The 14144-nt window shown below is 42.7% G+C and overlaps 1 protein-coding gene across 2 annotated transcripts in view; it reads right to left on the reverse strand.

The window, feature by feature from the left end:
- LOC106933062 (dynactin subunit 1-like) overlaps positions 1-14144 on the reverse strand; it is a 15897-nt gene continuing 1753 nt past the window's right edge. The window contains exons 2-30 of one of the 2 annotated variants that reach the window (XM_015012094.2): positions 13253-13318; positions 12978-13172; positions 12212-12293; positions 12097-12128; positions 11845-11865; positions 10432-10512; positions 9429-9581; positions 7976-8173; positions 7432-7636; positions 7282-7360; positions 7017-7176; positions 6828-6932; positions 5980-6171; positions 5779-5895; positions 5528-5680; positions 5285-5445; positions 4906-5074; positions 4583-4651; positions 4253-4465; positions 3985-4146; positions 3140-3271; positions 2940-3065; positions 2614-2756; positions 2364-2527; positions 2116-2234; positions 1183-1378; positions 954-1027; positions 486-575; positions 1-417 (exon numbers count right to left, since the gene is read on the reverse strand). In XM_015012094.2, the coding sequence (XP_014867580.1) occupies positions 280-417; positions 486-575; positions 954-1027; positions 1183-1378; positions 2116-2234; positions 2364-2527; positions 2614-2756; positions 2940-3065; positions 3140-3271; positions 3985-4146; positions 4253-4465; positions 4583-4651; positions 4906-5074; positions 5285-5445; positions 5528-5680; positions 5779-5895; positions 5980-6171; positions 6828-6932; positions 7017-7176; positions 7282-7360; positions 7432-7636; positions 7976-8173; positions 9429-9581; positions 10432-10512; positions 11845-11865; positions 12097-12128; positions 12212-12293; positions 12978-13172; positions 13253-13294 (3771 nt within the window). In that variant the 5' untranslated portion in view covers positions 13295-13318 and the 3' untranslated portion in view covers positions 1-279. The remainder of the gene's footprint in view (positions 418-485; positions 576-953; positions 1028-1182; positions 1379-2115; positions 2235-2363; positions 2528-2613; positions 2757-2939; positions 3066-3139; positions 3272-3984; positions 4147-4252; positions 4466-4582; positions 4652-4905; positions 5075-5284; positions 5446-5527; positions 5681-5778; positions 5896-5979; positions 6172-6827; positions 6933-7016; positions 7177-7281; positions 7361-7431; positions 7637-7975; positions 8174-9428; positions 9582-10431; positions 10513-11844; positions 11866-12096; positions 12129-12211; positions 12294-12977; positions 13173-13252; positions 13319-14144) is intronic. The other variant, XM_088016194.1, reaches the window with a different exon arrangement.

The raw sequence follows: 14144 nt of genomic DNA on the forward strand, positions 1-14144 counted from the left end.
TTAAAGTGAAATGCTTTTAATTCAGAATTACTACAAATACAAATGTATTCAAAGGTTGGAGAGACAAAAGTTGACTTGAACACGTTGGCAAAGCCTCAAAGTTTAAATGAACATCTTCATAACGTGACATTCTGGAGTCTGGTATTAAATAAGTATTAGTGCTTGAAACGTTGCTTTAACAGGACACGGATTCCTGAGCGTAGTATTGAAAAGAAACAAGAATGCTAAGGAGAAGTGCTGGGTGGAGTGGGAGGGTCTTCAGCACTGGTAGCTCTGGTTTTAGACCATGAGGAGGTTGTGCACTTGCTGCAGCTGCTGCTGCGACAGGACGAGGCGGTGGACTTGCTCCTGACCGCGGGTGCACGGGATGGCAACGCGACCCACAAAAACCGTTCCTCCTTGCTTCTCTTCCTTAGCCTGAGAAAAAACAGTGTTTAACCCAGATGCACAAAGAGGAAATCTGTTTCAAACAGCGTTTACTGTACCTTAATGAAAGAGGATGCTGGGAATGTGGCGAAGTCGGAGGAAGCCTTTGCTCCTGGCTGGTTTGAAACCACATGTTCAGCCACCTCACCCTGAAACAGGTTTCAATCAGTGAATAAGTTTTAGAATGTTTTCACACCTGATTGTCTACCGGACTTTGGTCAAAGTTGCAACGTTTGTTACATTTTCAGCTGGTGCAATTCACTTTCACATGAACAAAACCCTTGGAGCAACCAGTTTCCTCGACTCGCATGTTTGTTTTGGTTGCATTTGCCAAGAATGTCCTGTGCTAGTTTGCTTCCTGCTTTTGGAGCAGTTTCCGATTTGATTGGCGTTCACATATGCATTCGAACCACAGCAGAATTTATTTACAAGTCCCCAAACAAACCAGAGTTTCTAGGCAAACCGACTACAGGTCCATCATAGCAAAAAGAGCTGGTGTAAATGGACCCTTAGAGTCCAAGAGGTACCTGCAGTTTGTCCAGGGCGTCTTTGAGATTCTTCAGACGAGCCGTTTGCTCCAGCAGCTGAGAGCTGGCGCTGACTATCAGGCCGGAAAGAAACCAAGGATGTGTTCACATTGTTGCATCAAAATCACAAACTTCAATGCATTTTATGTGGAAGAAAATGGTTTTCAAAAGCTACATAGAAGTGCTTGAATCTGAGACGAAGTGGAAAACCGTTCTGTACGCCAGTCACCTGCTGTCTTCCCTGTGATGTCCACCACCTTAACCTCTGCGCTCAGCTTCAGCAGGGTAGCCAGCAGCTGGTCAGTCCTGCGGTAGATCCCTGTGTTCAGTCCCTCTGGAGATGAAGAGCTTTCTTTGGACACCTGTGGGAGTTTCGGAGGGCACAGTGGAGGCAGGGACGCGAGCTGAGCCTTCATCTTCTCCGCCTGTCAGTCAAATACACAAAGCGGGTCATCATACCAAAAGTTTGAATTTAACACAAAGACATAGGGCTGGGAGATATGGCTTAAATACAAAACCTCAGATTTTTTTTCATACTAGATCTGATTTTAAAAAAAATTCTTGCTTTCTTTTCTAGAAAGGAAATTACAAATGACAGAAAATATTTTCAAAAGTAGTTTTTATTTCAATCACCCTTTCTGGAAGTTGTACAATGGGGTGCTAGGGTGAGGGTGTGATTACCCTAGCATCAAGATTATTAATAGTATTACAAGTATAGTGGTATCACATTAAAGATGAAGTTTTACCAGAACGTCTTAACATTTCGAGTTGTTCTAATGAGAAAAAGGTTGAAATAATTAGCTTTATTTTTCATGTTGGCGTTTTCATAAAATTATGACTATTTTGTTATTTTGACTGTATTCTTCTAACAATAACTATATTTTTGGAAAAAATAAAAATCTTAATCTGACCCTAATATTTTGTTGTAGTCAAAGTACAAATAAACAGAAACTAACACCTGGTTGTCAAAAAAGATGGCTGCCTTAGCCAGGATGACATCACTTTGAACTTTGAACCACAGAAACCAAAGGAGTTTGTTGGTGGAAAAGAAAAAAAAAAATGCAGATTTTCCAAAATCTTCAAAAACCAAAGTTTTGATTAATCAATGAAGTTGATTTATTTCTCACTTATTGCTCAGATATCAAACTGAAGCTGAGTTTACCTTGAGCCTGTTGTTTTCATTCTTCAGGTATTTAATGCCCAGTCTCTGGACCTCAAGCTGCTGTCGGAGGAGAGGGGAGTCCACCACCTGCGTTGGCCCTGCCAGGGTTGGAGGCAGACCTGCGGGAGAAAAGAAACGCTGAAAATATTTATTCTGACATTTTCTAAACGTAAATAAGCCTGTCAAATTTGACCAAAACTTTTTGTTTCAGAAAAAAAAAAAAAAAAAAAAAAAAAAGGAGCACGAACTCGTAGATCCCTGAACGATGGAGGCGATTCCTGAACCCGGAGAGCCTCTCAGCCCTTCGATCGTCATCTTTGACTGGTTTTGGATGCGTTGCTTCAGCTCTGCCTTTTCTGCCTCCAGCTGGTCGATATCCGCCTGCAGAGCGTCCATCGTCTCCTCAAACTCCCTGCACACAGAGGAGGGGGAAGGTAAATAAGACGCCAAGAAAATAAATAAATAAATAAAAGTTGCTGAATTGAAATCCTTCCTTACTTCTCTTTCTTCTTGAGCAGGGCGAGGTTGTCGTCGAGTTTGGTCTGAATTTTCTCCACGCGTTCGTCTGCGTCCTTGGTGGACGTGTCCAGCTTCTTCTCCAGGAGGCTGAGGCGGACGTTGGCTTCGCTCAGCTCCTCGCCCTGGGAACAAGGACAGTCGCAGCTCTTGGTGGTTTGCAAAGGTTTTCATACCTCCTGCAGTTCATTGGCATTTTATGACACACTTGAAGTTTCTCTCATCCTTTGTATAGTAGCTCAAACTGAGTCGGTGTCTCCATGATGCAAAAACTCAAGTTAGTGGCTGATTAAGGAAACATTTGTCACCTTAATCTTGAGGGATTTCTTGAGCTCCTTAATGACGGTTTCTCTGTCTTCTAGTTTGACTCCCAGACCTTCTGCGTCGGTCATCTCCGCTCTGACGATGGCGGCTCGCTTCTCCACCGGCGGAGCCTGAAGAGGAGGATGAAGGTTAGGATGAACAACAAGCATGTGCTTAGATTGCACCCTGCACCGACTCAGAATACCTTTCCTTGTGGTTTCTCGGCATCGTACTCTCCTTCCTGCATCGCGGTAGCCATCTTGTTCATGGTCGTGATGACGGAGCCGCAGGACTGTCGCAGAAGCTCTGGGCCGTTCACACCCTGGGAGCCAAATACCTTAGAGAAAATGTGTGTGTCAGAGATGGTTTAGTGGAGGAATTACCAATATAACTAGGATCACAAACTATTAGGAGAAAAACCACTTTTCATTTGTAAATTCTTTTTAGGAATACAACTCTTGACATAGTGTTGGGCGATAAATTGATTTTATTGATTAATTAAATTTTTGCCCTCCTTGGACTTCCATAATTCAGAGTGATGTCAGCGTGCTCAGGGCCGCCATCTTGTTTGACAAGTGTGTTTTACAGCTTGTATATTTGGAAATCTCTACCATGACATTTAGGGCCAGGCTACAATTTTTTTTTTTATTTACAAGAATAACATTTGTAAGATTTTAATATCACAAGAATAAAGTCAAACAACAATTGGGTATCATTTTTACAGATGAGGAAATATTTAATCTTTTTCTTGTAATTTTACAATGTTTTTTTTCCTGGTAATATCATGACTTACTCTTATGATTGAAAGTAAAATTTCCTAAAACTTTGTTGTACAATTGACAGAAGAGATGACTGAAATGAAACCCGCATTTTGAAAATATTTTCTGTCCTTTGCAATTTCTTCTTTAAAAATAAAAGCAAGAAGAAATGGATTAAAATTGAATGTGGTTTGAAAAAATCTTAGATTTAATTTTTAAGCCATATCGCCCAGCCCTGCGCCTTGACATGCTTGTAGTTATGATGCGGAATATAAAACTGCGGTGTGACCACCTGCTCTGCAGCCTTGTAAGTGATGTCCTCCAGCTTCAGGGCGTTGAGGCCCTCCTGCTCTGCCAGCGGAGCCACCATCTGAGCCCCGGCTGCAGCCACTTCCTGCAGAACCGCCACCACGCGGGTCAGCTGTCGCCTGCACTCCGTCAGTGACTCGGACACCTGATGGGCGACGCAGCAAAATGCATCAAAAACAGCGTTGTTGTATACATTTAAGAAGGCATCGGCGACGCCCTCTGGCTGACGGTTGTCCTGCGTCTTTCTGCACCTGTGACCCGAAGCTGAGGGCAGCAGGGACTCCAGCTACATCCGTTCCAGGCATACGGCGGCGGATCTTCTTGCAGAACTGTCTGATGTCTGAGCAGGAAGTGTCCAGGTCCTTCAGGAGGACGGCGAGGCCTGAGCTCTCCTGTCCTGCTGCCAGGAACGCCCGCAGGCGCGCCACCTCCACCCCCATGCAGTCCAGGGCTCCCTGGGTGAACTGAGGGAAGAGGGCAGAAAATTAGGAACAGTTTTACTGATAAAACTGCTTGAAAAATGAATTTGTCATCAATTTAAATGTCAAAACTGTACTTCTTCCGAGTAAGAGTTGAAGTACCTTAATGTGATCAGCCAGCTGCACGGTGCAGTCCTCATCCTGATCTGCCAAATGGACGCTGTACAGTTGCTAGGAGACGAAACGCGTAAAATATGTTTAGTACTGATATGATTCCACTTGGATGACAATTTCTACGCCTTACTTTATTAAATAAAATAACCCATTTACAGATACATAACAGTTTAAGAGAAGGGATGTCCAAAGTGTGGCCCAGGGAACATTTCCGGTTCATGGACTGATTTTTGTGCGGCCCTAAAGTGCAAATCAAGGATGATGCAAATCGTGAATCTTTAAACATGGTTTGTTGTTCGACTCGCTCCTACCTGGTAGTATTTGATGGCCTTCGTAAGGGGTTCCACCTGAACCGTCTCGTCCAGTTGATCTTTATGCAGCAAGTCAATGAAGTAATCCAGCGAGCGCTCATGGAAGCTCATTTCACTGTAAAGCGTTCCCATTCGTTTGAAAACCTCCACGCTGCAGGAGTTCAGAGCTCTAGAAACCAAGAAAAACCGGTGAATAGAAAAGAACAGAGACCTCTGAAGCTAATGAGTTTGAGGTTTTGGAGAATGTTGCTTTGTTGCGGCTCATTCTGCTTTCACTGCCCAAAATACTTGGTAAGATTTTTTTGTTTTGTTTTTATACAGTGCATCTGGTCTCGAACAAGCTTTTGATTACATTTGTTAGATGCATCTATGCGCTTACTGCTCGTATTTGTGCAGGGTGGCCTGCAGCAGGCCGAGGGAGTAGACCAGGCCTGAGGCGAAGCTGCGCTGCTCTCCTGGTGGTCCTCTGAGCGCCGTTCCCTGGACCAGACCGCCGCTCAGGTCAAACTTCTCGTGAGCCTGTTTGCTGATCAGCTCAGCCTTAATGCGAGAGAACACAAAAACAGGTTGGCAAAAAAACAAGATGGCTGCAAATCAAAGCGAACATGGTGGCGGTTCGTACCTTACAGATGAGCCTGGGGATGAGCAGCAGCACCAGAATGCAGTCGTGGTCTCCGCCGTGACGGAGGAAGGAGTCCGGCATGAAGGAGGTGAGCAGCGAAACCTGTCTGTTCGCCTGAGCCACCTCCATTTTCCTCAGCTCCATCTCAATGGCCTGAACACACACACACACACACCCAAGTATGTTTTAGATCAGAATGTGAGCCAACATCACAGATAATCTCAGATTAATTAATTAATCTGATCTCAAACCTTCGCATAGGCTTTGGTCTCAGCAAACTTGATCTTGAAGTCGAACAGCTCAGCAGAGGGCTGCTGGGTTTGCTCCGTGTTTGCACTCTGCTGACTGATCAGCTCCCTGTTGGCTTCCTAAAACGACCAAACGACAACTCACCCTTAATTCATCGTTTCACGCCACCGCACACCGTGAGGAGTCCCTCCGTTTCCACCCACCTGAAGCGAGGCGGTGAGCTCTCTGTATTTGCTGATGGTGTGCTGGTAGTCGGCCACGGTCTCCTGAGCAGCCTCCACCTTCTTCTCTGCCTCTCGAACCTTCGCAGTGCTCAGGTCCAGCTGCTCCCTCAGCTCCATCTCCGTCTCTCTGGCGTTTTCCTGCAGCTCGTCGTTCATTTCATTGATGGCTTCCTGTCGATTCGGGAGAAAATTAACTAGAAACAAAGCGTTCTGGAGGCTCACCAGCTAAACCCTAATGACACCCAGCGCTCATCAGATTTAATCTGAACTAGTCAGCATCATTAGGGATTTTCAAAAGAGGTATGAACACTTTTCTAGTAACAGTCCAATCTATGTAAAGGATATTTTTAAAGTCTTCTGAAAATATTCCCATCACAGCTTTTAGCATATTAACATTTAGGATCTTCCTTTTGCAATTATTTTTTTTGTATAAAAAGGGGGCTAATATATTTTAAAATAACTCGGCATCGTTTTAAATAGCTTAACAAGCCCTTTTCACACAGGTTTAGTTCTTTTACTGATGTGGAAATCACTCTTGCAATCATCCAAAAAAATAAAAGGCTTTTATTTTGAAAGCCCAAACACATTTCAGTGCAACTTTTCCACCAATAAGAGACTTGGATAAGACTAAAAATGCCTTTTTTTTTGTCTCAGATTAAATTTTAAAATTCAAATTAATTACACGTTGATTAACATTTTTAAATATATTTTAAAGGCATTTTCATTTTCTATGGATTTTAGACAGTGAAAGGTTTTACTTTCATTCCCTGAGTGTAAAAACAAAACCATAATTTGTGAACATTTTAAAAACAAACGGCAGAACTGACCAGATCGGTGACCGTCTCTCTCATCTCCCTGACTTTCTCCTCCAGGTCCAGGTTCCTCTCAGTCAGCGTCTCCACCATCTCCTCTGAGCCCAGGGCAGCGTCCACCTGGGGAATGTTTGCACAAACACAGTCACACATTTTCACTTCACACAGACGTCATCCGCTCTCTAAAGGCAGACGCTGCTCCACCTGCTCCTTCAGTTCATCCACTGTGGCTTCGGCCTGTTTGAGTTCTTCCTGCAGTTTTTCCTTCTGAGTCCTCAGAGTCTCCAGCTCCGTGTTCTTCTTCTCCATCTGCTTCTGCAGCTTCACGTGTTCCTGTTTCTCCGAGGCCGACAGGTCGCGCATCCTGAGTAAAAACAAGAACAGTTAACATTTAGCTCAATCCATTCTGCGGGAAAGACTTAAACATTATTACTTCTCCTGTTGAGACTTTTTTTTTATAGGTTATTACCTGACCAAGGCTTCCTTCAGCCTGCTGTTCTGCTCCTCCAGCTGTTTGACTTGATAACTGGAGGCGGCTCCATCTGTACCTATTAAGGATGCAGAGTTAAATCAGAGTCACTCTGAGGCTCAACGTCATTTAACGCAGCTCCTCTCCTACCTTTCTCTGAGATCTCATGCCTGAGGATCTCCAGGTCCATGGAGAGCTCCTCTACTCTCTCCTTCAGCGAGTCCACCTCCACTTGCAGCGATTCCGCTCGTTCTTCGGCCATCTCTTTGTCCAGCGTTGCCATCTCGATGGCGTCCGCCGTGTCTGCCATCTCCTCCATGTAGCGGTCTTTGGCCTCCTGCGCCTCCCGGGCTTCCTACGAAGCCACAAGGTAAAAACAAACTGCGCTTCAGTTATTTCGTTCATTACAAAGTAACATCGTTAATAACAGTGGTTTGAAACGTGAAATATCAGACCTCAGTGTGTCATATTGAGGTTTTCTCTAATGAAGACTAACACAAAATGGTGACGATTTGGGCAGGAAGAACTGAGACCAATATGTTGGAGTGACTCTAAAAATGCATCCAGAACTATGATGAAATGATTCATCCCTACAAGAAGGTCCAACATAAATTGGCGGAGACGTGACCAAATCTGAAAATGGTGTGAATTCTTTTTAGATAATGTTATGAGGTGAAATGAGTCGATAAAACACCTTTTTGGCCTCTTTCAGCTGCTTCTGCAGGTCTGCCTGCTGCTCCTGGATCTTGGTCTTCCACTCCTGCAGCTGCTCCAGCTGGATCTTGTACTTCTCCAGCTCCTTCAGCTTGGCCTTGTCCTCCGTTCGTTTTATCTTCAGAGTCTCCAGCTTCTCCTCCAGATCCTTTACGAGAACTCGCAGCGAGTCTTCCTCCTGAGTAAGAAACAAAATTTCGTCACTTTAGGACTGAAACTGGATAACGGCAAGAGACTTATTAGGTCCCACCATGAAAAAACCCCAGTGAGTCGTTCAACCCTTGAAGATCCCCTCTTCTCAAAACAACACAATGCAATGAGGAATGTGTGGATGGTTTGTCCTTGAAAGTAGAACAATACATGCTCACATCTGACATGACGCCACAGCGAGATCGCTCAACCTCCGATGAACAAGCAAGGTCATCATGGTGAAGGTTGTGTGAAGGTTTACCCGAGACATTTGGGGAATTCTCTGTACTTGTTTTACTTTCCCTTTGGTTTTCTGCTCCCTGGTGGCTGTTAATATTTGTTTTTTTCGTTTTTGTTTGTTAAACAACATGGTACGATATCAAAGTCTCTCAGCAGTCCGTCTGTCCCACTCAGGCATCTTTTGCCAACACAATTTGTGGAACGTGCAGCAGAGAAATGTAGTCGGCGATAACTTTCCTGGGCTTTAGGAATCCAGACATTACATTGTCTGGATTCCCTGAATATTTGTACCACATGCCTGAAAACTTACTACATTACAAAGAAACTGTACTAATTTGTAGCCAGAGCTCACAATTATTGTTTTGGAACCAGCTTGATGCAATAACCTTTGGTTTAACCACTATGCTGTGATGGTTCCAGTTACTTCTATACAGATGAGCATGTAGTAATACTGTCAATAACAGTCGTATTCAGCTGTATTTATTGATTTAACTTTCTTTTTTGCAGACCTTGTTTGGGTTTTGGAAATATAAGAAACTTGACCTATAAATGGTCTCTTATTATTACACTGACAATGTTTAATAACGTTTCTCTCGATTATTTTGTAATGAGAAAGCTTAAGAAGTTTGTCGGAGGTGAAGGTGGGTTCGGTCCCTCCAGGTAAGGGGAATTTCATGCCCAGACAAACTGCGACTGCCAATCAGCTGCTGACAAACACACTGAACTGACAAGAAGGTGGCATCATGTCAATTAAATGCAAGGAGTTCTTAGACGTCGACAGACGTTTTGCTCTGGAAACATCCGAGTTACTCTGAGTGTGGAAGAAAACTCATGCCAGCATGCATGAAACCTTAAAGGAACTCTACCTGCTTGGAAATGGCAGGTTCCACCTGCTTAAACAGCAACATGGATGAAATGCAACAGAAATGAAATACGATGAGGAGGATGGAGAAAGAAAATCTAATGAAATGTGCGACGAGGAAGCACGACCCGGTTCTTCTCACCTTGCTGGGAGTGACTGGAGCTTGAGGAGCCACAGATGCAGGAGAGCTGCTTGGCAGAGGTGTAACAGGGGCAGCCAGCGCCACCTGCTGGGAGGACAGGCTCACCTCACTGACATCTCCAAGCAGAGGGGCTGCTAGGCTCTCACGAGACGCCTGTTGATGGAAACAGGTGTGTTAAGGAACGTAATGAAGGGAAAAGGTTGACAATTGGCTATTTTAGACAGTCTTTTCCCTATAGTGAGTATCTTGGAATGACTCAGTGAAGACTACTCTCGTTTCCACCAGGAGAAGGACCATCACTTCCCAAGTTTGTAAGAAAACTCACTAGCTGCGTTTCCATTGACCATAGAATGGTGCAAATTGGTATTATGAAACTAAACTTGTGGATTGAGAACAAGGCAATTTCAAAAAAGCTCACGTTTTTTTGTTAAAGATTATGCGCTAGAACGAGGTGATTTTTGATTGATGTATTTTGCAAAACTGCAATGAAAATATGTTTCACATCATGCCAGTTTGTAAACAGCTGCAATGTGCTTGTTTGTAGGTACTGGCCTCTTTGGACACAAGAGATCTCTCAGCACTGCACAGTTGATCAAAAGTTCAGATGTGTTGAATCAGTAGCTCTTCTGTAAAAACCACAAACTACAATTTTCCCAAAGCGACACCTGAATAAAACGCTGACGTCTCCTCCGATGGCTGAGTGCTAGCACTGTGGCTGAAGTATTAATATATCGCATGTAAGTGTTTACATCAATCATTTTTTTAATGACTTCATGTGTGATTTAAATTGCATTTCTTGTTTTACGGAAATGCCACAATTGCTAAATTGTGTTGTTTTGACCGTCGGATAATACTGAAAAAGTTTTGCGCACATTTGTAATGGAAACGCAGCCAACAAACTCCAAAAAACACCAGTGCAGGACAAGAAAAAAAAATGCAATCGTTTTCACACCGACCACCTTGTGAAGCGACACGGCAGGTGCCTGATAGAAAGAGAGCGTACCCGGAGCTTTATGCTGGGGCGGCTGGGACGAGGCAAGAGGGAGGGGAGGGAGGTAGCAGGCGAGAGACCTGGCGTGCTCCACTAGCAGAGGACGAGTAGAGAGTGTTAGCTACAAGCTAAACCTTATCCTTATATGGCTTTATTCATAATAATATCAACCTGTTGTGTTAGAATATACTCACCGTCCTTATCTAAAGATAATATGAAAAATATTCCATTGTTTGAATGCAGAAGAAGTGTTTTAGGATAGAATCATAAACTAGAACATGAGAGATGTTCTGACATCAGTTTCTCTGAGGCTCAGGCCTTATACGCATATAGCTGGGTCTTTTGAAAAACGAATATCGTTTTTAAAAAAAAATTATATCGGAGCGCTGTGACGGGGTAAAGCGGTGGTACTCGGATATCACAATTGCTTAATTTTACGCTACGCTATGCAGACGCTCGGTCTGCTCTGATAAAGGCTGACTGAAGGCGGCGTTGACTGGGGCGAACCTGTCGAGAGCTAAACCGACGAGTGTTTTGTGATCAATTTGGTTAATGTTTATTTGACCACATGGTGTAGTTTGCAAAATATATTAAAAATTCAACCCAAGATGGTCAGGCGATAGGAAGCCGCGGTACGTAGTAAATTTCACTTGTCCAATGCGGAATATTATATGTAAAGCACAGACTTCTTAATTAACCATTTACTTTTCTTGATATTCCACACCTGGAAGCAAAACATCTGGATGAAAATAAGAAATGTTGAAATACTTACAGCCAAATCTAAAAAGTGACTCAACTATATTCATGCAATCTGGATTTCATTTAATTTCCGTTTTCTGTTCATTTCTGTAGGACCTCCTGGTTCATTACAGCAAACATTTGCTCTAAAACGAAAGAGCCCACATCTTCATCGTTAACCTCAGCTGTCCTGTCTGCTTTGAAGGAGCTCACCTTTGCTGAGCGGCGGGTAGAGGACTGGGAAGGAGGAAGAGAGTTGAAGGAAAGGGCGGATTCACACACACCCACAAGCAAGGAAACGGGCACACACACATTCAGCAATGAAGGACAATAGAAGATTAGAAGAAGGTAAAAAGCATATTAAATTACACAGACTGATCACAAGTTGCTGCATGCATAATTTGGTGCCCTTTGAGCGGTGGCCTTCTAGATTTAAAGCAAAACAGACAGAGAAAACATGAATTCATGCAGCAACGTCCAGGAAGAAAGGTTTAGTGTGGACAGGAGCCACCACTGGAATATAAATATAAAAAACCAAGGTGGGAACAACAAGAATGTTGAACGCTTTTACGTCCGTGCAAGTAAAAACAAAGACAGAATCGCTCAAAAGAAAGAGATTAATTACTACGTTAGTGTGACAAAGAAAAAACGAGGCGAAGCAAAAGCGCTGAATTCAAACATCAATACCTTCTTAACGTTCGCTGGTGTCTGCAAACAGTATTGAGAAAAACGAAGAGAAGTCAATTTAAACGCCGACAGCCGACTTGGACATTTTTTTTCCTCAGATAAAACTTCAGATATGGAATTTGCATCATTTCAGCATGTTGTGTCATTTTATCACCTTCAACAAGCTCAAACTACCTGAATTTCCAAAGAGTTAAACTCTTAACTTCCTATAAACGACAGGAAATAGAAACAATGTGGATGAATTTCCTTTACCTGCTTTGATGTTTTGGGAGTCTCAGGAATGTCTGGAAAGACAAACGATGACCTTTGTAATTCCTTCTGACGTTAACAAACATCCCCGTTGGAGATTTTTGTGGTCGTTTCTCACCTTTTTGTTTGAGCGTCTTCGCCAAGCTGGCGTCAGGGGTTTCTGGTGAGGTGGCAGCGGAGCCGTCATCAATGACTTGGATCTGCACGGAGATAAACACCAGGTAGAAAAGACTGTGACTGATCAACAATGCTGAAAGAAGTGAGATCATTTGTATAAAATTACGTGTTAGAAAATCATTTTTTATGTAGAGGTATTAGAGATATTGGCAGTAAAAGCGGCCCAGGAAGAGAGGAAACCACTATAAATATAATTACTAATTGGTGTTGCACTTTTTATAATTATAAGTTTAACAGAGCAAAGAAATGTAGTGATTATTAAAAAAAAAAATTTTCATTCTAAATGAATTTTGCTTATTGTTATTGTTGATTTAAATATGCGGATTTATTTTTTGCACAGAACTTTTCTAATGTCACCTGAACTCACCCTATATGACAGCAGCACAGGACAAATTGTCAACAGTTTTATTAATTTTAAATTTAAAGACCTCAAATAAGAAATTTACAGAATTAAACCTTGCAAAAGCTAAAAAGTCATGCACTAACTTATCAAACTGGTATTTTTGGCTTACAGGGACACGTAAAGAATGAACTACATGTTTATTTTAGAAAAGAGGCTCAGTTTTCTTGTTTGCATCTGGGCAGCAGCAAAGTACCTGATTAATCTGAAATTCTCCTTTTAGTTTCACAAGATGAAGTGCTCCTCATCTGAAAACTAAACACCCTGTAGGCTCCCCCTGGTGGTGAGTAATGGGTTCATCACTGACCTGGGATGACCTGACAAATATCCCGTGATTTTCCTCACAGCTGAAGTAGCGCTTCCCTTGCACGGTGCCGTCGTTCTTCCCTTTGGGCTCGTCCAGAATGATGCCGACCCATTTGCCCGAAGCGAACAGGGTGGCACCGATGTAGGCAACGGTGCCTTGCTGGCCCTTACCAGTCACCTCGACTTTGGAGCCGATCTGAAGGAATAATGGAAATAATTTATCTCTGAGGAAGTCTGAATTTGCTTTCCTTAATGGCTTCTGAAAAAGCAACCTACCTTTGGAGGTTTAACACTCTCCACTGATCCGGTGCTGCTCATTTTGCTGATCAATGGGCTGGTCAGCTGAGGGGAAGATTACAAATATAAGGGAAGAAAGGAATAAAGTTGATTAACCATGGAAATGTGAAGTAAAATGGGACAAAAACAGTAGAAAAAGCAGGCGGAGAAGTTATATTCAAGTGAATGTATTGCTTTTTTGCCCAAATATTCACCCCAGTCTACTCTGGATGTTTAATATATTTTATTAGGAGCATGAATACAAAACTATTTTATGAATTTGACTTGAAAATATCTCCAAATGAACAGGAAAATACAGCTGCATTCACTTGAAAGTATTCAACAAGAGTCCTGAGGGTGATGAAAACAGAGGCTGCATCACATCCTCAGTCATATGTCCTGCGACGACTAACATCCTAAAAAAGCAGCAACATCTCACACAAAGAGGCACTTATAACAGCAAAGTAGGTCTGGGAGAAAGACGACGAGCTTTTAAAGGACTGCAGGACACGTGAATTCACGCTGGATTGGATTCTTAGGCAGCCGGTGGGAAAAAGAAAAAGAAAAAAAAAAAAAAAAGAAACGTTTAAGGATTATTATTCCTCTACTTTCAAAGTTCCAACACAAGACACTGGCATTATCCTTACAAGAAGTTATGAGTCAACAAACTGGGTAATAATGACTTGAAATTTTGCTTTGATGACGAAAATATACAGGTATGAGTCCTGCATCTCCTGAATGGTGAGTATAACAAACTCATTGATTATTTTACATTTACATTACAATAGCCTCGTAATTACCAATTAATTAAAGAAATACATCAGTGTCATTATTTAACATGCTACTGGTACGACCTGTTACTCACCCGGGGCGTAAATGAATGTCTTCTGTT

This window comes from Poecilia mexicana, unplaced genomic scaffold, assembly GCF_051168715.1.
Source record: "Poecilia mexicana isolate PSO_F unplaced genomic scaffold, ASM5116871v1 scaffold_18, whole genome shotgun sequence".
Classification (NCBI taxonomy): domain Eukaryota; kingdom Metazoa; phylum Chordata; class Actinopteri; order Cyprinodontiformes; family Poeciliidae; genus Poecilia; species Poecilia mexicana.